Source organism: Gopherus flavomarginatus, chromosome 9, assembly GCF_025201925.1.
Source record: "Gopherus flavomarginatus isolate rGopFla2 chromosome 9, rGopFla2.mat.asm, whole genome shotgun sequence".
Lineage (NCBI taxonomy): Eukaryota > Metazoa > Chordata > Testudines > Testudinidae > Gopherus > Gopherus flavomarginatus.
Window position 1 is genome coordinate 54,220,277 of NC_066625.1, and position 24,557 is coordinate 54,244,833.

General features: G+C 46.4%; 1 protein-coding gene across 15 annotated transcripts in view; it reads left to right on the forward strand.

The window, feature by feature from the left end:
• The window catches only part of PPCDC (phosphopantothenoylcysteine decarboxylase), a 96,267-nt gene that overhangs the window by 35,591 nt on the left and 36,119 nt on the right, over positions 1-24,557 (forward strand). For 8 of the 15 annotated variants that reach the window (XM_050968799.1, XM_050968796.1, XM_050968805.1 and 5 more), the window contains 2 exons: positions 9,310-9,438; positions 13,846-14,014. In XM_050968799.1, the coding sequence (XP_050824756.1) occupies positions 9,310-9,438; positions 13,846-14,014 (298 nt within the window). Of the gene's footprint in view, positions 1-9,309; positions 9,439-10,341; positions 11,441-13,845; positions 14,015-18,718; positions 20,980-24,557 lie in introns of those variants that run through there. The other 7 variants (XM_050968809.1, XM_050968803.1, XM_050968804.1 and 4 more) reach the window with 6 other exon arrangements.

Genomic DNA, 24,557 nt, shown 5'->3' on the forward strand with positions numbered 1-24,557 from the left:
GAAGGGTCAAGTCAGATAATGTGGGCGGAAGTCCCATTTCAGGGCCTGGACACTTCTGAGATGTCTACACTGCAGCTGGGAGTGAGCTTTGCACCCAGCTGCGGTGTAGAATAACTGTAGTGAGTTAGTGCAGCACTGTGGGAGAGGGATGTTTTATCAAAGGTACAGTACTTTAGAGGAGATGTTAAACCAAGGCCTTGTCTACACTGGCAAGTTTCTGCGCAGCAAAGCAGCTTTCTGTGGTGTAACTCCCGAGGTGTACATGCTGCCAAGCCACTTAGCAAGCAGAAACTGCGCAGTTGCAGCGCTTTAAAAAACCTACCCCAACAAGAGGCATACAGCTTTCTGCGCTGGGGCTACAGCACCATGGTGCCAGTGTAGACTCTCTGGTCGATTACAGCGCTGCGATTTGGCCTTTGGGGGGTGTCCCACAATGCTTATTCTCACCTCTCTGGCCGTCAGTTTGAGCTCTACTGCCTTGCCCCACCCCTTAAACTCCTTGGGAATTTTGAAAGTCCCCTTCCTATTTGCTCTGTGATGTGTGCAGTGGTCTTAGCGCATCTTTCCAAGTGACCATGCCTGCTCCATGCACCAGGTGATCCCCTGCTTGGAGCAGTGCTGAGCTGCTGGACCTCATCAGCATTTGGAGAGAGGAGTCTGTCCACTCCCAGCGGCTCTCCAGCTGTAGGAATTATGATACTTATGGACAGTGTGACAGGGTCAGGCCAGATGGATACAGGAGAGTGTTAGAAGGCAGATATATTAGTCCCAGATTAAGTAGATCCCTTTTCCCTGGGTAAGGTAACAGGGACAGTTCCAGAAAAGCAGGAACTTGCTGGAACCAAGTAAGGCAGGCAGGCTAATTAGGACACCTGGAGCCACTTAAGAAGAAACTGCTAGAATCAATTAGTGTAGGCTGGCTAATCAGGGCACCTGAATTTAAAAAGGACCTCACTTCAGTTTGTAGCATGCATGCATGCGAGGAGCTGGGATCAAGAGGCACTATGAGCTGAGAGTGGGAAGGTGTATTACTGGAGGATTGAAGAGTACAAGCTTTATCAGACACCAGGAGAAAGGTCCTGTAGTGAGGATAAAGAAGGTGTTGGGAGGAGGCCATGGGGAAGTAGCCCAGGGAGTTATAGCTGTCGTGCAGCTATTCCAGAAGGCACTCTAGACAGCTGCAGTCCACAGGGCCCTGGGCTGGAACCTGGAGTAGAGGGCGGGCCCGGGTTCCCCCCAAACCTCCCAACTCCTGATCAGACACAGGAGGAATAGACCTGGACTGTGGATTCTACTAGAGGGGAAGGTCTCTGGGCTGTTCCCTGACCCACATGGTGAATCTCTGAGGCAAACAAATCTGCCAATAAGCGCAGGACCCACCAAGATAGAGGAGGAACTTTGTCACAACAGATTTCACGATGCATGATAGAAAGGGGCCATGACTTGGACACATTGCAGTGCAGGGTCAAAGTGAAGGAGCTGCGGAATGCCTACCACAAGGCGCAGGAGGCAAACTGCTGCTCCGGTGCTGTGCCCATGAGCTGCTGGTTCTACAAAGAGCTGGACGCAATACTCGGTAGCAATCCCACCTCCACTGTGAAGGCCATTATGGATACTTCAATGGCTTGCATGCCAGTCGAGAGTGGAACAAGCCAGGAGGAGGAAATCTTGGACGAGGATGTGGATTGGAGCGGGAGGACCCAGAGGTGGACGACGACTCGGAGGTCAGAGATGCATGCAGCCAGGAGCTCTTCTCTACCCCAGAGGAGGCAAGCCAGTCACAGCTGTTGGAGCTTGGTGGAGTACAAACAGGAGAGGAGGCCCCTGGTAAGTGGCTTTGATTTTGGGAATCGCCAGAGCGAGTTGTTGTGGGCAGGAGGGTTGCTGAAAGCAGGCTTGTGTCTGTATGATGCACGTACCACCACATGCCTAGTCTGAGTGGCGGAATAGGGTGTTGATTGACTCCCGCACTTCACAGTAATCTGCCTCAGAGATCTCCACAAAACTCTCATGGAGATATGGGGCAATCCTCTGCCGTAGATTCTTTGGCAGAGCTGCATTGTTTCTTGCCTTATTAAGGGTAACTTTTCCACGCCACTCTGCCGTCACTGGGGCAGGACCATTGCTGCACACAGGCAAGCCGCATAAGGGCCAGGGTGGAAGCCACAGTCTTGGAGAAGACCGTTCCTTGATCCCCTGCTCACCCTCAGCAGCAAAATATCTTCCATAATGAACACAGCTTGTGGAAAATGGGGGGACAGGAATGATTATAAGGCCCCCCCCCCATGCTGGCTCTCCCCAAGAGCCACATGCCCAGTGTACAGTACGGTCTTGGAACACTGATTTCCCCTGCCTCTGTGGTTACTCACCATTTTGGGGGTCCTGTGGCTCATGTGTGTTTGCCTGGGGTCAGCCAGTTAGTGACAGGTGTGTGAATACTGGCTGTGTTTTAAATCACTGAATCAGTGTTCTGTGTGTTGCAAACAATACTGCTTCTTTGAAGTGTTGCATTTTGGCTTCACAGAGATGACCTTGGGAGACCAGCCTCCCTCTTTATCGTCGCCGGCTGAATGGCTGTGTAGAATTAGAAAGCGGCCATAAAGGACTAAAGAGGACTTTTTGCACGATGTCCCGATGCACTCTGCGGCCGAAAAACAAGAACTGAACGAGTGGTGGGACAGCAAGAAGAGGGACTGAAAGGAGAACGTGGCGCACCAGAACGAAGCCCCGGAGCTGCTCTTAAAAGTTATGGAGCTCCAAGCGCACACGCTTCAAGCGCTATTAGCACTACAAACCGAGTAGCTCCGCGCCTGCCCTCCCCTGCAGCTGCTGTCGTAAAACTCTTACCTGTGCACCCCGCCACCTCTCAGACACCGCCAACACAGTGTTATCAACCTCTTGGCTCCAGTCTGTACTTGCTGCATTCCACTGCTGCCCTGTCACAGTCCAGCCCTGTGGTCTCCCAGTACCCACTGCACTCAACACCCGTCCTTCTGCAGTTTAGCCCTGCTGAAGTACAGTACCCACTGCACTGTACTCCAAAGGACAAGGTTGCATATGATACCTGGACATACACAAATCTTTAACCATCCCAGGACCCCACCTCCTCCTGGGACCCTCCCTTTCCCCATCCTCCACAGTCTTGATGTGTTTTTTGTTAGTCTCTCTCCTCCAATTGTTGTGGGTTTTTTTTTTTTTTAAATAAAAGAATTGTTTTGGTTTGAAAGCAATCTTTATTCCATTAATTGTGAAAGCAAACAGAGGCCTGCAAAGCAACAGGCAGTTTTCTTAAACCTTCATAGTGCATCGTCTGCGCCAGTCACAGTCACTTCCTAGCATTACAAGCACTGCACTCCTGAGCATAGCAACAAATATTAGTGGATTTCAGCTTCAAATTTCTGCCTCAAGGTATCCCTGATTCTTATAGCCCCACCTGCACCCTTCTAATAGCCTCCAGGCACTGAGCCTCAGCGATCCAACCCTGAGTGAAGCTTTCACCCTTCCCTTCACAAATATGGAGCGTACAGCGCACGTCTATAAACATAGGAATATTGTCATCAGCCAGGTCGAGCCTCCCATATAAGCAGCGCCAGCAGGCCCTTAGACAGCCAAAAGCACACTCAACCATCATTCTGCACTTGCTCATCCTGTTGTTGAACCGCTCCTTGTTGCTGTCAAGGTGCCCTGTGTCTGGCTTCATAAGCCACGGCATTAAGGGTTAGGCAGGGTCTCCCAGGATTTCAACTTCCCTTGTGGTGATCTTCTGTTCCGGGAAGAAAGTCCCTGATTGCAGCTTCCTCAACAGGCCAGTGTTCTGAAACATGCGTATGTCATGCACCTTTCTGGACCAGCCTGCGTTAATGTCCGTGAAATGCCAACTATGATCCACAAGTGCCTGGAGAAGCATTGAGAAATACTCCCTCTGTATTTATGTATGTATTAATGTACTCGGTAGCTAGTGGTTTGGTGCCAGAATTGAAATACGTGTACCATCTATCACACCTCCGCAGTTAGGGAAGCCCATTTGGGCAAAGCCGTCCACATTGTCACGCATGTTGCCCAGAGTCATGGTCTTTCAGAGCAGGATATGATTAATGGCTCTGCACACTTGCATTAACATGAGTCCAACTGTCGATTTTCCCAATCCAAACTGGTTAGCGACCAATCAGTAGCAGTCTGGAGTAGCCAGCTTCCACAGTGCAATTGCCATGTGCTTCTCCAACAACAGGGCAGCTCTCACTCTTGTGTCTTTGTGCTGGGGTGAGCTCATCACACAGTCCCATGAATGGCTTTCCTCATCCGAAGTTCTGCAGCCACTTCTCGTCATCCCAGATGTGCATCACAACGTGATCCCACCACTCAGTGCTTGTGGCATTCATGGAGGTGCTGACAACAATGGAACGCTCCGTTTGGGCTCAGGAAACAAGCAATCTCGTGTTGTAGCTACTACGTGTGGTGAGATCAATGTCATCTTGCCTTTGTAGTTTAAGGAATAACTCCACTGCCACTCGTGATGTGTTAGTGAGAGCAAGCAGCATATTGGTCAACAGTGTGGGATCCGTTCCTGCAGACTGAAGATACAGAGCTTTGAAAGATGGCGCCAAATCTAGACGGAAGCACAGGGATTGCTGGGATGCAAAGCAATGCATCCTGGGACATTGAAAGAGGACCCAGGATGCCCCAGTACCCCTGCTGCCTTCCCACAACTCTTAGTGGCAGAAGAGGAAGAGATGATCTGTGGGATAGCTGCCCAGACTGCACTGCTCTGAATACCGCTGCAAGTGCCACAAGTGTGAACATGCTATTGCACAGGGAGCTGACAGTGTGAACACACAAAAACAGTTTCCCGTCAGCGAGGGATAGCTCAGTGGTTTGAGCATTGACCTGCTAAACCCAGGGTTGTGAGTTCAATTCTTGAGGGGGCCATTTAGGGATCTGGGCAAAAATCTGTCAGGGATGGTACTTGGTCCTGCTGTGAAGGCAGGGCCGTGGACTCAGTGACCTTTCAAGGTCCCTTCCAGTCCTACACTTCTATGATTCTATTAAATTGATTCTCAACTGACCGGTAGCTGTCTGGCATTGCAAGCTTCCACAGGGCTATCACCACTCGCTTGTGAACTGTGAGGGCTGCTCTCATCTTGGTATTCTTGCGTTTCAGGGCGGGGGAAAGCAAGTCACAAAGTTCCATGAAAGTGCCCTTATGCATGCGAAAGTTTCACAGTCACTGGGAATCATCCGACCCGCAACACTATGCGGTCCCGCCAGTCTGTGCTTGTGTCCCAGGCCCGGAATCAGCGTTCCACGGCATGAGCCTGCCCCATTGCCGCCATGATGTCCAAATTGCCAGGGCCCCTACTTTTGAGAGAAGTCTGTGTCCATGTCCTCATCACTCTCATCATCGCGTTGCTGTTGCCTCCTCACCTGCTTTTGCAGATTCTGGTTCTGCACATACTGCAGGATAATGCATGAGGTGTTTACAGTGCTTATAACTGCTGCTGTGATCTGAGCAGGCTCCATGCTTTCCGTGGTATGGCGTCTGCAGGAGACCAGAGTGGCAGCGTATGCGTGATGATGGTTTGCAGCCCTACTGCACAGTCTGTTGCCGACAGCACCCGGGACGCAACAGTGGTGGCTGAGCTGAGCGGGCTGCATGCTTGCCATGGTGTGGCGTCTGCGTGGAAAAAAAGGTGCGAAATGATTGTCTGCTGTTGCTCTCACGGAGGGAGGGGTGACTGATGACATGTACCCAAAACCACCCACGACAATGTTTTTGCCCCATCAGGCAGTGGGAGCTCAACCCAGAATTCCAATGGGTGGCGGAGACTGTGGAAACTATGGGATAGCTACCCACAGTGCAATGCTCTGGAAGTTGACGCTAGCCTTGGTACTGTGGACGCACTCTGCCGACTTAATGCGCTTAGTGGGGACACACACAATCGACAGTATAAAACTGCTTCCTAAAAAATCGACTTCTATAAATTCAGCCTAATTTTGTAGTGTAGACATACCGTGAGTGAGTACAAGAAGACCGGCTCATCACTATGGGAGCAGTCCTCTGTTTTTGCACCCACAAGCATATGTTGCTTTCCTTCATAGAAAGGCATGTTAGTGGGAATGAACAGAAAGCTTTCCAGTCGTTTCAGAGATCATTGTAGTGCATTGGCAGAGCTCTGTTGGTGCCCAGGTCTGGAATAGCAGAGGGGCTGCTGCTCAGAATTGAGGTGCATTGAGTGTGCCGCAGGGCCGGTGCTACCATTAAGGCAAACTGGGTAGTTGCCTGGGGTGCCAAAAAGTGGTGTTCCTAAATTTTTTTTATTTTTGTTTTTTACACCGTTCCTGGGCCGGACTGCCAGCAGCACACTGACACGTGCGGCTCAGACTCCTTCTCCCAGCGCAGCAGCCCCTCCATGCAATTATTGTCATTGCCGGTGGGGGTGCCGGCGGCTGGGCAGAGCTCCGCTTAGTGCTCATGTGGCACAAGCCCGGCGACAGGCGTGACAGCAGAGATTCGGCTCAGACTCCACCAGAGATGAAAGTAAGGCGGTAAGATCCGGTATGGCGTACCAGCAAGAGCCAGTATGCCGTGCCGGACTGCACCGGCTTCCGTGGCTGGGATTGAAAGGGCTCTGGGCTCCCCACTGCTACGGGGAGCCCAGAGCCCTTTAAATCCTGCCCGCGGCTCTGGCGGCCAGGCTGGGGCCGGGATTTAAAGGGCTTGGAGCTCCCTCCAGCTGCAGGAGCTCCGAGCCCTTTAAATCCCGGCCCCAGCCCCTGAGCCCTTTAAATCCCAGCTGGAGCTGCGATGGGGATTTAAAGGGCCCGGAGCTCCACAGCAGTCACTGCTCTGGGCCCTTTAATTTGCCTGTGAGCCCTGCGGGCTCCCAGCCACCTCTGCAGCTGGGAGCCCCGGGTTGATTTAAATGTATACATGTATAATGTATGTGATTTTTTGGGGGTGGGGAGGTGCAAAGTGGAAGTTTCGCCTAGGTCGCAAAATATCCTTGCACCGGCCCTGCTGGGCCGTATGGCTTGCAGTACTGAAATACCAGGGAATGCTGCAGATCAGGATTAAGATACATTGGTAGAGGTGGGCAAGGGATGTTGCAGGTCAGGATTGAGGTGCATTGACAGAGTTGTGTGAGAGGAGCCTGTATAGCTTCTGCTTGCATTATATCTGACTCCAGAAGAGTTAAATACAAAAAGTTACTTTAAAAAGAAGGTAAGACTCTTTAATGTACTTAAAAACTAAAAAGAGAATATTCTCTTTTTAGTTTTTAAGCCCTACTTTTGGAAGGGTGGGGAGCACTAGTTATTCCGGATGCTGCCTCTCTGTTGTGGTTGTGTGTGACTCATAGAGTGAGCAGTTTGTAGCCCTGATGCACACCTCTCACTGGCCTGTGGTCGTGCCTGGCCTCTGGAGGTAAGACACCTCATCTCATTTGCTGCTTCTCTTGACATTTTACCAGCTCAGATGCTCCATCGAGGTCAGAGTGTGACAGATATAGCAATTTCATGCAATATCCAGGACAAACCTGATTGGATTAAGTTAACCTTTTAAGTATGTTTACAGTCTATTGTATTTAAAATGTGAAGTTTGTGTGTTATTGTGGGATTGTATGTAAGTTCTTCTGGGGGAGACATGGCCAGTGTAAACCTTGGGAAGTGTTATGAGCTTCAGAGAAGCAATTTTTAAGCAATGCTTAAATTGCTTAAAAATTAAGCTTAAATTGCTTAATTTGTCTGGCACATTGCTTAAAATATGCTTCAGAGAAGCATATTTTAAGCAATGTGCCAGACAAACAAATATAAGTGGGCTTCTAGAAAATACCTGCAGATTGGTAAATGCAAATGACCACTTCCAGCTGTACAGAGAGCCAGCCTTTTGAAGCTTCATCCCGAGGAGGGGACCACTGTCTGGGTACTTGGGTATTTACGGTCTCTGTAGATCAAAGACCCAAACTGTGTAAAGTGGTGACAATCAGATTCAGGGTGTGCTTGTTCTGAGCTAACAGTTGATATGAACTTGTGACCACAGAAAACCCCCATGGTGGAGTTTGAAGGACCAGCCACGTGTCAGAGCCCTTGTTGGAAATGAGATGATCTCCGGTAAGCTGATTAATATGCCGCATATGTGTAGTTTCTTTTACTTTTTAAATACGTTTTCTCTGTAGTGCTTTCACCTTAAGAATAAATGTGCTTGCTGAGGACAAGTTGTTTTGTAATTTATACCTATCGGTAATTACACTGTTTATTGCCTCTGAGGCAAAAGCAAAGCAGGCTAGCTTAGGCAGTCTGACTTGCTGGGGAACTCACAGTGTAGGCAGAGAGCTGTGCAGTCTGGAAAAACCCCGGTCAGGAGGGAGAGAGACGTGTGTCTCCATCCAAGAGAGGTGGTGGCTACAAATCTGGAAACCTGACAGTGGGTTTCCTTTGCTCGAACATAAAGGAGGAATGCGGCAGCAGTTGCACTGAACTGTAACCTATACACTTTCGCCCAGATACTTCCTAGGAACCCCACTTAACTTTGTTTAAAATAGTCCTTTGAAGTTCACAACACTTCCCAAGGTTTACAAGTCTTCACCCTAGTGAATCCCACATTTTGCGTTTTTAATACAGTGGGCTCCAAAGATACTTAACCTTAATTCAATAAGGTTTAACTTAATTCAGCAAGGTTTGCCCAGGATATTGCAGGAAATCACCATGTCTGTCACACAGAGAATTTCCAGAGCAGCCTCTGGGTAAACCAGAATGATCAGAGTTACAAAGGCTGGAGCGAGAAAGGCCTATCTGGCCTCATCTAGTCTATTCTATGGGACTTTGGCCGGGGTTGTTCAATGCAGCATAGTCACCAGGGTAAAAATTTCAGGAAGTTTTTCTAACTGTTCCTGAGATTCACAGATGCCTTGTGGTGAATGGGATGGGGAAGTCTGTACTGGCATGCAGAGTGATGTTGATGTCTGAGATGTAGACTGAGTGCTCTCTGAAGCAGAATCTGTTTCCTTTATGTTTGTCTGTACAGCGACTAGTACAGTGGGGCTCTGATCTTTGACTGGAGTTTCTAGGTGCTACCACAATAAAATAGTAACTATAGGAAGAGTGAAGCAAGAGAAGGGTTAAATATGAAGCAGCAGCAGCACTGCTGTCTCAGAGCCCCATTGTGATTGGGCCTTGCTCCGTGTGGATGTTACTCTTTTCCCCCTGATTTGACATGGCATTTATGCATCTGGGGTTAGTACAGTGCCAAGCGCTCTGTGAATGAGTAAATGTCTCAGGAGAGTTCAGTGATCCAGCCTCTTCTGTTGTCTGCAGCTGTGGAAAGGGCGTACGGACCCAGTCCTCCACATCGACCTGAGGCGCTGGGCCGACCTGATGCTAGTGGCTCCTCTTGATGCGAATACACTGGCAAAAATAGCAAATGGCATCTGTGACAACTTACTGGTGAGTTACTGTCTGCATCTGGGCCACTAGTTGCCCTGAATACTGGCTGAGGACTTCTTTCATGCTCTTTGTCCTTATCCCTCTATTGCTTTCACTGTAACTCTATTCTGTTTTCCTTTTCATGCAAGCTCTTTGGGGTGGGGACCATGTTGTTCTGTGTTTGTATAGCGCCTAGTGAAATGGAGCCTCGATCCATGACTAGGGTGTGACAGGTTAGATTACAGAACCCCTCTTGGGAGCTGCCACCCAATATGCTAAGACTACCTCTGCTCCTGTTTTCCCTGCCAGCTCAGGCCGTCAGCACCCTGTCTTGCTGAGCCAGAAGCTTCTGTCTGCTCCAGCAAAGACCCAGGGTCTGAATTACTTGCCCCAAAGCTACAGGTTTACCTGAAAACAACTCACAGAAGTGTGCTTGTCTTTAGCACTCAGATGCCCAACTACCAATGGGGTCTAAACCCAAATAAATCCGTTTTACCCTGTATAAAGCTTATTCAGGGTAAACTCATAAATTGTTCGCCATCTATAACACTGATAGAGATGCATGGTTGTTTGCTCCCCCATGTATTAATACATACTCTGAGTTAGTTAATAAGTAAAAAGTGATTTTATTAAATACAGAAAGTAGGATTTAAGTGGTTCTAAGTAGTAACAGACAGAACAAAGTCAGTCACCAAGCAAAATAAAATAAAATGCGCAAATCTATGTCTAATCAAACTGAATACAGATAATCTCACCCTTAGAGATGCTCCGTAAGTTTTGTCCTCAGACTGGACACCTTCCAGGCCGGGGCACAATTCTTTCCCCTTACAGCTCTTGTTCTAGCTCAGGTGGTAGCTAGAGGATTCTTTATGATGACTTCTCTCTCTCGTTCTCTTCCACTCCTTTATATACCTTTTGCATAAGGTGGGAATCCTTTTGTCCGTCTCTGAGTTCCTAACCCCTCCTTCTCAATGGAAAGACACCAGGTTAAAGATGGATTCCAGTTTAGGTGACGTGATTATGTCACTGCAAGACTTCATTGCCCACTTGCCAGCACACACGTGTACAGGAAGACTTACAGGTAAAACACAACCATCTGCAGTCAATGGTCCTAGTTAATGGGAGTCATCAAGATTCCAAACCACCATTAATGGCCCACACTTTACATAATTACAATAGGCTGTCAGAGTTCTGTTTCATATTTCTATTTTCAGATACAAGAGTGGTACATTTATACAGATAGGATGATCACACTCAGTAGATTATAAGCTTTGTAATGATACCTTATAAAAGACCTTTTGCATGAAGCATATCTCAGTTATATTATATTCACTTATTAAATTTTTGTAAAACCATATAGACTGCACAATGTCACATAGGGCTTCTAGGCATTAAAATACTACTTCTACTACTACTACTAATAAATAATGCCTACTCTTTCCCCTGGCTCCCTCCTTATACCTCTTTCTCTCTTCCTCTTCACATCCTTCTTCATCTCCCTGGCTCTTCTCTCATGGTCTTCACTCGCCATCCCTTTCCCTATATTTCCTCCTCTTCCTTTTCCTGATGCATGATTCTTCTTCCTCTCCTGCAGCTTATAGCCTCTCCATCTCTCTGTCTCTCTCTATCTCACAGACACACTTTCTCACTCTTCAGTTCCTTTTCCTTTCTGTATTTTAGATGTAGTCTGGAAAGACACCTGTGAGATCAGATACGTTTGTTTTCTTCCTGCTAGTCCTCACTCCCTCATCTAAAAGCATAACATGGACATCCACCCACCCACACTCACACATTTATCTTCCAGTTTCAGCCACAGGTCTCTTTTGGGGCAATGCTGTTTTCTGGTACCCCAAGTAGCTTGGGGTGGATGGAAGAAGGGAGGCAGCTCCTGCATTTGGGTAAGACAGACTACCCAAGAGCCCCCTGTACACCCAAGCACTTTGGGACCAGAGGTAGATGCTCATTATATAGGGAAGGTCATAGAATTTTAAGACACCTGAGGAATCTTCAAAGAGAATGCAAATCTGCACATGCAGCACTGGTATACCAGTTCAGTGGCTCTCAAAAATGAGTGGAGGGTGGGTGGAGCTAGGGATGTAGGCACACACAATCTCAAAAGGAAATTTGTCTGGACAGGTGCCATTCAGGTCAAGAAACTCTGAATGGCTGAACCCCAGTGCTAAGGAAAACCACAGTGCCTATAAATGAGAAAAGTACAGCTGGACTTACAGGCTTCACCTACGTGAGCGTCTAGAATGTCTCTGGAGGTGTTGGCTTAGCAGGAGGGGCATTATACGGCCCAAGAGACAGATCCCATCGGTCAGTGACACACAAGATTACAACTATGTGACTGCTAGCCTGTTTTGGGAGGGAAATAAAATAACATAGAGGTATGAAACAGGCCATTTAGGGTTTCATTTGGAAGCTTGGAGGGGATAAGACCTAACTAGGGTGACCAGCTGTCCTGATAAAATTGGGACCATCCTGATATTTAGGTGTTTGTCCCGCGTCCCAACCAATATTTGGTCGGGATGCAATTTGTCCCGATATTTCACTCCGCCAGCAGCACTCGCCGCCCTCCCTCCCCTTTTTTTTCTTGCTGCTCCGCTGGCAGCACTTGGCTTTTTTTCTTTTCTCTTGCTGCTCCGCCGGTGAACTCTCCCCTCCCACCCCCCATGTGTCCCAATATTTTCTCCCTCTCATCTAGTCACCCTAGACCTAACAGAATTAAATTTTGCCTGTACTGGAGAAAGTTCACATTATACAGTACAAAACAACAGGTAAAAGGTTTACTGAACACAAGATGACTACAGCTGAGATACTATTCCAAGGACAAATGCAAGTTGTTCTTTGAGTAGTGTTCCTACGAGTGCTCCACTGTAGGTGTATCTGCGCCCCTGTGCCTCAAATCGGCGATTTTAGGTAGCAGTGTCTATTCAGCCCATACATGTGTTCTCCCTCCCTCATGGTCTGCCTCAAGCCTGTCTAACACTGCGCGGGCGAACCCCCCTCAGTTCCTTCTCAACCGTCTTTGGCCTTGAATGAAGCGAGCAGTTGTCCCTTCCTTATCTGCATTATTAGTATTGACTCAAAGACTATCCAAATGGGTCAAGAGTTGCATTAATTACTGTTATCAAGGGTGCACCCTGTTGCCTGCATCCTTAATCCATATGCATTCTGCGAGGTCAATTTCTATCTTAGTCGTATTCCTTAAGGATGTCCCTATCTTGGAGATCTGCAGAGCAGCGACTTGGGTCTCTACCCACACTTTCGCAGAGTATTATACTATCACTGGAGATTCGGCCTCTGATGCCATCTTCGACTCCACAGTACTCTCTGTAGTAACAGATGCCACTCCGAAGCCTTGGCCCTCCATGGGGGATACTGCTGTAAAGTCACCTGCAGCACCCAAGAGGCACTACTTGTAGAAGAAGAGGTAGTTACTCACTTTGTGCGGTAACAATGGTTCTTTGAGATGTGTTCCCCTACTGGTGCTCCACAACCCACCTTCCTTCCCTCTAGTGTTCTCCATAAGGGGTTTTGCCTGCACAGTACTAGGTAGCCTCTAGGCAGACGACAAGGGAGGGAGAACGCATGTATGGGTTGAATGGACGCTGCTAACTAAAATCTCTGATTAGAGGAGCAGGGGCGCAGATACACCTACAGTGGAGCAACCTTGGGACACACATCTGGAAGAACCATTGTTTCTGCACAAGGTGAGTAACTTCCTCTTGTCCCTTTGTCTTTAGGATGCTGTAGCAAACCCTATGTGCCCTATCTGACAAGATAATAACTTGCTGGTTCAAGAAGCCAGACAGAGAACTGACTGCGCTCTCTATTAACGATCTGCAAACTCTGTCACTGTAGATTCTGATGTAATATGTAGGAGTTGTTTAATGGCTGTGAAGCTGAGGTGTTTTGCATGTTTTGAAATAGACCAGACATGTTTCTTCTACTTGATGCTAGTTACATCCATGGAAGATGGGATGTTTCTTTTCATTGCAAAAGTGACATATCCAGTCGACACGGTACTTAGGCAAAATGACTGTACACCTGGCTTCCCTCAAATACGGTCTAGAGAGTTCTACAGTATGGTTTGTGGCCATCCTTAGCTTTACTGTGGAAGTGCAGCCCAAGGAGATTGTCGGCTGGATCTGAGTGGGCTGTTCACTTGACTCAAGAAAAGATGAAGCATGTTGTTCTGGGACTTGCCTCCTTTTCCTTGCTGCAATCTTATGCCATTTAGTGCTAATTCGTTGCAACCAGGAAGCTGCTGACAAGTTTCCAGCATGGCTGGGCAAATTTTGGGTACCCCAGCCCTAATGGTCTTTGGCTTGGCAAAGGTCTTCTGCAGCAGTGTGATAGGAGATGCAAACAGGAAAGGCAGCAAACACGCTAGGGTTGGGTCTCTTGTTGTCTTTCTTACAGACCTGTGTCATCCGCGCGTGGGATATGACTAAACCCCTGCTGTTCTGTCCTGCTATGAATACAGCCATGTGGGAGCATCCTATTACAGCTCAGCAGGTGGAGCAACTAAAGGACTTTGGCTACACAGAGATCCCTTGTGTGGTGAAGAGGCTGGTGTGTGGGGATGAAGGTCAGTCTTTAGCATGGCCTCTGGCTACTTTCCGATGTGCTTTTTCCCATGATGATCATGGAAATGTTATACTGATGGTGAGACAATCTTCTCACCCTGTGAACTTCAGTGTGCTGGGCTGAGGTGAACAAGTACAGTTTGTGCTGTAACTGTCCATTGCCAAAGTTTACAGAAATGTGTTGAAATTGGGTCTCAGACCAGCCTTGAAGAAAATATTTCTTTTCTTGCCAATTTTCAAAATCCATGCAGACGCTGTGAGATGCTAGGAATCCAAAGCAGAATCAGGAGTTGAAATTTGGGGTTAGGGGCTTAACTTAGCTTCAATAACTCAAATCAACCTAAGATTTATAAAGTAAATATTGCCAACTAGTAATCAATGATAAGTGCATGAGAGAGAGGAAGCATGGGCCAGTGATTAGCATGCTGTTCTGGGACTTGTGACACACACATTCAATTCTCTGCTCTGCCACAGATTTTCTGTTTGACCTTGGTCTAGTCTCTCTGTGCCCCAGTGGGGATAATAGAGGGGAATAGCACTTCCCCTGTCTCACTGAGGAGTTGTGAAGGGATAGATACATTAAAAAATGGAGGCACTCAGATACTATATAGTAATGAGGACCATATATGGCTAGAGAAGGCAATTGTTTCTTTGGCCTGTTTTATGAATGTGTAATCGAGTTATTCATAAAAACAGAAGAGCTGTAGCACCTGTATAGAATCATGTTTGAACAAGCACATTTATGTTCATATTTTAATAACTCTGCTGTATAGTTTGATACCAAGCTCTATGGTGTGCATTGACACAGTGCATAGGAATCTGTCTGGAAAATAAGACACATTTAAAAATAGTCTTTGTGGTTGCTGAGTAGCGGTTGGCTTTCACACCTCCTGATCTCTCAGGTAAATAATGTGCATCTCTGAAAGAGAGGCTTTTTGGAACTGAATACCAATATACATTTATGGCTGGATAAACACATTTAAATCAGTAAAAACACACTGGGCCATAACTGTTCTGCCAGGGTTCTTATAGCACGTCACATCAAATTTCTCACATGTCTATGATTACTATAAATGGAAACACCCAAATGAGATCAAACCACACAATAGACTTTGGCAAAAAGGAAAAAGCCATCTGGATCAACACGCTTTCCCTTTTTTGTCTTTTCCTTTATCTATTTACCGAAGATCCCCCATTACCATGATATCTGAGCACCTCGCAATCTTTTATGTATTTATCCTCACACATCCTGTGAGGTAGGATAGTGCTTTTATCCATAACGTACCAGTGGGAACTGAGGCACAGAGAGGATCCGTGACTTACCCAAAGTCACACAGGAAGTCTGTGGCAGAGCAGAGATTTGAAACCAGGTCACCCAAGTGAGCACCCTAGCCATTGGACCATCCTTCCTGTATATCCCTCACCATTGATATCTTACAGCCGTCAATCACCTCCATCTCCAGAAACAGTTGTGATTTTTAAGTCTTGTCCATACTGAAGTTTGCTCTGATCCCACCAGTTGATGCCAGCAAGGTCCAAACCCATAGAGTAGCAAAAGAAAGTTGCAATTTGCACCAGTCAGTGTTTTGCCTGTCTATTCTACAGGTTTGTGTTCGTGCAGTTACGCTGATGACAGGCCACTGATGGCTGGAATTGGTGCAAAACCTCAGTATTAGCAAGGGCGTCAGCACACAGTCGTTGCTTGAATTACTTTCCCTTGTAATTTCTCTTCCCTAGTAGACCCAAGAAGTCTCTAACCGTGTCTACTCCTGAATTTTTGGATCTGTAATTCCTAACAGATTCTGCTCCTTCAATGAATGCTGTAATATAAACAAAACTCAGCTGAGCTGAAGTGTTTTTATCACTGTATTGCTTAATCTTTCTGGGACAGTAAGACAGACTGGCCTGCAGCAGCTGGCTCAGGCAAAGTACTTCTTAATGCTTACGCTTTTCATCCTGCTTAACCAGTATTCTGTGTCATGAGCTAACAGTAGAGCCTACCTAGCTAAGCTTTTCATAGTGGTTAAACTGAAGAGTGTTTCTCTTCTGTTTCATGATTATTTTATTTGTTTTCTTATTTTGTTTGTGATTATCTCTCAGAGGTGCGTAGGTTTTGTGTTGGGTGGATTTTACCCTGTATGAATAATTTATGGATTCAGGACATACTGCTTACCAAGATTTTGCACAGCTAAAAAGTCCAGATGTGACTTGCCAAAGGTGAAATGGAAGTAGCTGGGAAAACACAGGCAGGTCTTGGAAATGTTATTTATGGATCATTAAGATGAATGGCTCTGTATGCAGAACTGTAAGGAGCAGAGATGACACGTAACTGTTGATAGTGGAAGGCACAATTTAAAAGTTTGGGGGGGACCTGACTGCCCCATGTGTTGGCTCTGCTGCCCACCTATCGGCCCTTTGCATGCTCTCCTCCTTCTGCCTCCTCCTGCAGCTCTCCCTCTTGCTATCCCCATCCCTAGCCCCACTGCTCCTCCATAAACAGCCAGCGGGAGCACTAAAAACACCTGCAGCCTGCCTGGCGGACTCCTTCCTTCCCCTCTGCCTCTGACCAGGACAGCACCCCCGGAAAGCCCAAGATCCTCACACACAGGACATGGCCCAGGAGGAGACGAGCCCTGCATGTGCCAAAGCTGTCCTGAACCCTGTGCAGCATTGGCATGGGGGAGGCTCTCTGCCCCTCAGATAAGCGCTGGAGTAGGGGCTGGGGAGTGATATTCAGCCTGTTCCCACCCTGGACTTGCAGGCTCCCCAGCAGTCCGATGGACAGGGGCTTAGAGCCGTTTTTTTCCCTCCATCATCCCGCTTGGCCCAGGCCCTGGCCCCAGCCTCAGAGAGCATGGGACTGATCTGTCCAATATGCTTTGTGCCCAAAGCAGCAGCCACATGTGGTGCTTCTCCTCCTGCAGGGGGCATCCTCCCTCGCTGAGCCACCTCTGGCTGGGCTTCGCGGCTGCTGAAGCCCCTGCAGCACCCGGCACCTGCAGCTGGTTCAGGGAAGGTGGGGATTTGCTGGTTTCCTCCGTAGCCCAGCTTCCTGCTGCCAGGCACCAGCAACAGCCCTGCCCTGCCTGCTGCCACCACCTGCTCCAGTGGCCTTGCCCAGTCCCAGTGTGCTGCCCAGCTGGATGGTCCCCCCATGGAGAGCCCCAGGACTCAGATGCTCCTGCTGAGCCCTCTGAACTGCGTTGGCTCCTCCCTGCAAGGCCCCCAGTCAATGCCTGGCTGGAAATGGAAGTCAGAAATCTGGGAGGGCATGTGAGCCCATATACCCTCCTCCCGCACGTTGCCTCTGGTAAGGAAGCAATCCAAGAGGATGTCTCTTGTCCATATCTGTTGGGTGCTGATCCACCTGTTCAGGGTTAGACAGTATGGAGATTAACACACAAGCCTACCTATTCCTTATCTACAATGCAATCCACCAGTTGGAGTTCACCTGTTCGGAATTATGAGTCTGAAATATTCTAGTGTAGAATGAAGGTTCTTTCTGCTTTTTAGGAAAATAGTTCCTTTATTCTTTCAAAACCATCATTCACCAACAGTTGCTGACAATTATGGGGTCTTCCTAAAACAGGTCTAAGGTAACTAATTTCTAATTATGAACTAGGTAACTAACTGGCAATTAGGTAATTAAATTTTAAATTAGAAATAAGGCACACTTTTTAACAGTGAAAGTGGTTAACCTTTGGAACAAATTACTAAGGAAAGAGATGGATTCTACACCTTTGAAGTCTTCACATGAAGACTGAATGCCTTTCTGAAAGATATGCTTTCATCAAATACAAGTTATTGCTTTAAATTCAGGAGTGGCTGGATGAAATTCTATGACCCGTGTTTAACAGGAGGTCAGACTAGATTATCTAATGATCCCTTCAGGCCTGAAAACTTATGAAATTTATGAATCTATGAAAAAAGCCTGCAGGAGTGAAAGCCACATCTCCACTGAAAGATTGAGTGCCCATCTGGCAAGTAACCAATCCTAAAGGAAGAGTTTTTACATTTTGTTCTTGTTACATTTCCAAGAATTATTTCAGGATGCAAGCCAAAGCAAAGTCAGGGCAATTTTCACTTGAAAATCATCTTAATTTCATTGTCTATTGAAAGCGTACAAAAATACAAAGTGTGCATGGTTTTGATGTAGAAAAAATGGCCATTTTGCATAAATTTCACACACAAATAAAGTTTCTGGGTTTCAAAATGAGAAGTGAAATGAAAAAAATTATCTCACATTAATTTGTTTTGGTCATTTCCACTCAATTTTTGTAATCAACCAATTGGCATTTAACTAGGATGCATAATTCACATAGACCCTGGAGAACCGATGAGGCTCTGTGGCTAGTCATGGGTATTTTTCACCTGCCCATATGGAACACAGTTGCTTTCTGATATTCAGGCCACTATGGGAATCACAAGGCCTACTCATGAGGACCCATAGTTTGTGGCAGTGTCTGGTCCCTTGGATTTTGGCAGTCGGAGCTGATCTTCACACTAGGCTGCTTCTGTCCTGCCAGCATTTCTGGTGTAACTCGCTGCAATGCAGTGCTTAGAAAATGCATGGGCACATTGCACTGCTGAGTGTATGGGAAGGAACAAGGCCAAATTTCAGCAGGACTTGTGGTATGTCAATGCTTAGCAGTTGTGCAGGCTCCCTGGGACCTGAGTTTTACTGTGTGTGTGACCTTGCTCTCCAGGTCGAGGTGCCATGGCAGAAGTATGGACCATTGTGGAGAAGGTGAAGGCGATCCTTTCAGAGCGGGACTTGCTGACACAGAGCTGATTCCTTGATGCAAATCACATTTGCCCCCCTTCTTGACAGTTTTTTTCTGTGTAAGGATGAAAGCAATGGGAGCTGAGATGGCATGTGCCTCCAAGAACACTGCCATAAGCTGAAAGAATAAGATGTTTGGGTTCCAGTGCCATCAACTGCTCTGACATTAAACCTCTTGCATCGTTAGAGAGCTTTGAGAACTGAAGTCAAGTTTCTGTATATGATTATTTGGGGGCCCTCTGCCGTACCTTAAACACAGTTCACATACAAACATCTCTATAGAGAGGGACTTATCATACTAGGCCTCTTGATCCTGAGTATTTTATATGGAATAGTTTTTGAAACATTGAAAAGAGAATTTCTAAGGTCCAGCACCAAGAGGAGTCAGAGAAGAGAATGGTGTAAAACAGTGGTGGGCAACCTGTGGCACACGGCCCGTCAGGGTAATCTGCTGTCGGGCTGTGAGACGGTTTGTTTACATCAACTATCTGCAGGCACGGCCCTCCACAACTCCCAGTAGCCACAGTTTGCTGTTCCTGGCCAATAGGAGCTGTGGGAAGAAGTGGCCAGCCCTTGCCGTTTCTTGCAGCTCCCATTGGCCAGGAATGGCGAACCGCGCTGGCCACCGCTTCCCACAGTTTCCACTGGCTGTGAATGGTGAACTGCGGCCACTGGGAGCTGCAGGCGGCCGTGCCTGTGGATGGTCGATGTAAACAAACTGTCTCGTGGTCCACCAGCGGATTACCATGACAGGTCGCAGGTTGCCTATCACTGGTGTAAAAACATTTGTTATGGGAATGCTCCCAGCCTCTCCCACTAAAAGTCACTGTAATGAATGTTGTAAAAGCACTGGTTTTGGAAAGCTCCTACAGAAGCTGCTCTAGTCTTCACCTTTTCAGCAGGAGACCCTATATTATCGATATTTCCCCAAGAAACTATAATGAGAAAAGGCTCCAATTCTACATTTGAAGGTGGTTTGACTCAGTCTTTGCATGTTTTTGGTGGCTGATGTGCAGTTTCTAAATTACTTGAATGTTATTTTTTAACATCACAGGAGAAGAGAATACATTGAAAGAGAGCACATGCCATGTATTGACCTTTGCCCTTTTGTATCCATTGAGGTGTGGAGATGCAGATGTCAAACATAAACCAAAAAGAACTTTTGGCTGTGCCCGGCAGTATGCTGCAGGTCTTAGAATCAACACGTTTGGCCACTCTGGAAAGCCTGGGGCAGCTGTTCCCAAGAGACTTTAATGCTCCTTTTGAAATTGAAAATTAACTGCATAATGTGAGAAAGTTGGGAAATCCTGACCATGGACACCAGCCGTTAGACCTGCAAGGGTCCCACAGTTCATCCTCCTCCTTTGAAATGCGATCCTTCCACCTGAAGGGGATGGGAGTGGACTGGGGAGGGTGCTGCAGTCAGCAGACCACGGGGGTTTGTTTACAGATACTAGAGTTTATTTTTAACTAGTCACAATCAAATATAAGGCCTTCTGTACAGAACCTACATATTAGACAACCTTTGAGCTCCTTAGCATGAAAGGTTATCATGGAGTGTTTAGTTTCCTTATCGATGCTACACAAATAAAAAGGCTTCTGAACTTTCCCACTTTGGCTTCTTTACTGATGTAGAGCAGGCCCCATGGGGGCCCAGATTTGCTGAGGATAAAGACAGATGAGAGTCTAATGTCACAGCCTTAAGAGTAGCAGGGATGTTCGGCTGGGTGATACTGTTCCACAGTAGCAGTTAGAATCCTCGTTTTAGAGTGGTGGCCTGATGGCTTCTGCCTCTAGCAGTGTCACATTGTGAGGGTGACTGACTTGTGGGGTTTCCCCATGTTTGTGGGAAAAGTCTTTTATTGTTAGTCTATTAGAATAGCTTTGTGATGCTGACACAGGGCCTGATCCAAAGCCCATTGACATCGCTAGAAAAGACTTCCATTGGCTTTACTGGACTTTGGATAAGGCCCTCACTGAGTGACTACAGAACCTTTGAAGAGAGAATGTGTTCTGCTGGTGGTTATAATGGAATGAGAATTGGGACTCTTGGGTTCTATTCCTGGTTGTGCAACTGATTTGCTCTGTGGGATTGGAAAAATCACTTACCCTCTATGTGCTGCAGTTTCCTCATCTGTAAAAAAAAAAAAAAAAAAAAAAGGCTAAACTGGAAATAACACAAAACTATCTTGTGAGGCTAATATAATTGTAAAGCACTTGCAGATCATTGAATAAAAGGAATTTTACAATTTCAGAGCCAAAAGAGAGAGTCCAGTGGAGATTATGCCAATGAAGTTGTATAAATATATATTAGAGTAGAACTTGATCCATGGCATGAGGAAATATGAGCAGACAGTGAGATGACCCCTTAAGGAAGTAAAAGAGAACTGCCTGAAAAATAAAGGATGGAGCTTTTTCTTAAAGGACCCCGCTCTGTTTTACCTGTGGTACAATATCAGACATTAGTGTGCCATTATGTGATCCTTTGCGTGATCACTGCTTGGAAACCTGAGTGGACACTTCTTAGAGTAGCTTCTTATTGGATATGGGTCATGGTGTCAGCATGGGTTAGTTTAAACTTCGTTGAAACCACTGAGTGTAACAGCTACTTTTCATTTGAGAGAAATGTAAGAGACAGTTCAACTCCTTTATGGAACTATATAGCTGAAACAATAGCAGCCTCCATCCAAAACACAGGAACATGTGACTGCCCTGCACATGGAGGCAGAGGGGTTTTGCTGGGTATTGTTTTGTGAACTTTTGTGTGTGGAAGAGAGGCTGACAAGGCTACAAGGAAGCATCAGACACAACAACAGAAGCATTGGAAGCGTAGATCTGAGGAAAAAACTTAGGCCAGGTCCACACTACAGCATTAAATCGATTTAAACAGCGTTAAATCGATTTAACGCTGTACCCGTCCACACTACAAGGCACTTAAAATCGATTTTAAGGGGTCTTAAAATCGATTTCTGTACTCCAGCTAAACGAAAGGAGTAACCCTAAAATCGATATTACTAAATTGATTTAGGGTTAGTGTGGACAGAAATCGAAGTTATTGGTCCCATTCTTTTACTGAGCTACCCAGAGTGCACCGCTCCGGAAATCGATGGTAGCCTGGGACCATGGACGCACACCACCGAAGTAATGTGCCCTAGTGTGGACGTGTAAAATCGATTTTATAAAATCTGTTTTATAAAATCGATTTTATTAATTTTGATTTTACTCTGTAGTGTGGACGTGGCCTTAGAGTGCTTTTGGGCTGAGTTCTGGCTAGAAAGGGGCTTGAAGCTGTGATCAGAGAAACTGTGTCCTGCTGTTTAATTCTTGCTGTGCTCAAACAAACAGGACTTCGTACGTACTTTGTAAATAGAATTGCATCAAAGACACCTGCTCTATCATCAGTTTTCCCCCACTAACTGAAACAGCCCTCAGGACCCTGAGTTTTGGCTAACCACTTCAGTGTAAAAGGGGTAATGGTATATTAGGCATCAAATGAGGGATATCTCATAAAGGTGATCTTTGAAACAGAGAAGAAGGAAAACTGGACTTTTGCCCTTTTTTTGCTGCTTTCAGATGTATAGTGGATCTGAAATGTTTGAGAGGAGGGGTTTGTTTTGTTCTTTTGACATTATAAATTCTGGCCTTATCTGCCCTATATTTCTTGAAAATCTCCACGGATGACTGGAGGTTTAGTGTGATTGTGACATCACAGACAGCATGCAAGTGGAACCCAATTAACTGACAGTATTGTTTGTTCACATTTTGTTTAGAATTCTTTGTTTGGGGGGAGGGGCAAGGGGGGAGCAGCACATGTTTAACTCAAATGTGTGAATAAGTAATTAGAGCTAAAGCTCTTTTTGCTAAAGCCTCAGTGCCCGTATCCCTTGCTTTTAAGGGCTGAGAAAACTCAGGATCCATATCTAGGGCCTTTATCTAGAGTAGGATTTAGAAGGCTAGCTAACATATCTGAGCAGACTAGTGCAAACGAGGCAGTGTGCCTTTAACGCGTTAGTTATACTGGCTGAGTTAAAGCCTAGAAACTCATCCAGTTTAGTTCATGTTAAAGGGTGTGTCTTAACTGCGGGGTTAACTCAAATTATCTACACTCAAGTTACTTCTCTAGAGTTAGCCTAGTTTGAGTGAGGCTATGGGCTTGTCTACACTTGAAATGCTACAGCACCACAGCTGCAGTGTTTCAGTATGGACACTACTCCACTGACGGGATGGGTTCTCCTGTTGGCATAGGTAGTCCACCCCCCTGAGAGACGGTAGCTAGCTAGGTATACACAGGGACTTAGGTCAGTTTAACTACGTTGCTCAGGGATGTGGAATTTTCACACCCCTGAGTGACGTAGCTTGGTCAACCTCACTTTTTAGTTGACCTGGCCTAAGAGTGACCTGATTACACAGTGAAGTAACACTTGAGTTGCTGCATCCACACTGGGCCTACAGTCACTTGTATGGGGTATTAAGATTTCTGGGTGCACATTTCATGGTTCTGCTCTAAGCTGTGACTGCTGCTCTGTAAGTTTTTTCCTAGTACATTGTGGGAGAACTTTTCTGTTCTTTCTGGGCACATGGAAGAAATTGTGGGAATGTTTTGGAGGCAGTCAAATGGAGATAGCTTGTGTCCACACTACCAAGTGGTGATGTTAGGAGCCTATTGTGACGCTGTACCCCATAATGCTTTATGGGAATATGACATAACTGGAATATGTTTTGTGCTGCCTGTACCATGTAACATATCTCTGTAAAGGTTATGGTCTGCTATATCTATTCATCCTATTTGTACACATATATCACTTTGTACTTGAGGTTAAGAATATTGGCTTATACTTGCTTGATTTCTAAGTAAGCTTTGTGAGGCATTTGGTCAGCTTCTTTAGGAAGGAATTTGCAAGGTTAAGTACCTGATCAGGAAGCATTTGGGGAACAATGCATCTTGGAATGCTCCAATCCACATAAGAAGTCTTTCTGGAGACATACAAGATACCACGTGGACAGTGGCTTCTGCCTGTAAAGACTGAGAGTCATGCATGGACATGTCACTTGCCCAGGTGACTCCAGAACTCCATCTTGGAGCTGGACTTTGCGTAGGAGTGAGGAGGGCGTCTTCACCCACAAGAAAAAGTCTATTTAAACCCCTGGGAGACACCGCCATTTTGTCTTCAGCTGGCTAAAGAGGGAAACTCCTCCTCCTCCCAGGCTTCTTGGAAGAAACTGGAACAAAGTGGTGTGAGTGATTGCTGGACCCAGGCTAAAAGGAGATTAGTCTGTAACAGGGAGCATTCTGGAACTGGTGAGGATCTTATCTGTATTCAGTTTGATTAGACATAGATTTGTGCATTTTATTTTATTTTGCTTGGTGACTTACTTTGTTCTGTCTGTTACTATTTGGAACCCCTTAAATCCTACTTTCTGTATTTAATAAAATCACTTTAATTAACTCAGAGTATGTATTAATACCTGGGAGGAGCAAACAGCCATGCATATCTCTCTATCAGAGTTACAGAGCGCAAACAATTTATGAATTTACCCTGTATAAGCGTTATACAGAGTAAAACGGATTTATTTGGGTTTAGACCCTATTGGGATTTGGTCATCTGAGTGTTAAAGACAGGAACACTTCTGTGAGTTGCTTTCAGGTAAAGCTGCAGCTTTGGGGTAAGTAATTCAGACCCCAGGTCTTTGTTGAAGCAGATGGGAGTGTCTGGCTCAGCAGGACAGGGTGCTGAGTCCTGAGCTGTCAGAGAAAGCAGGGG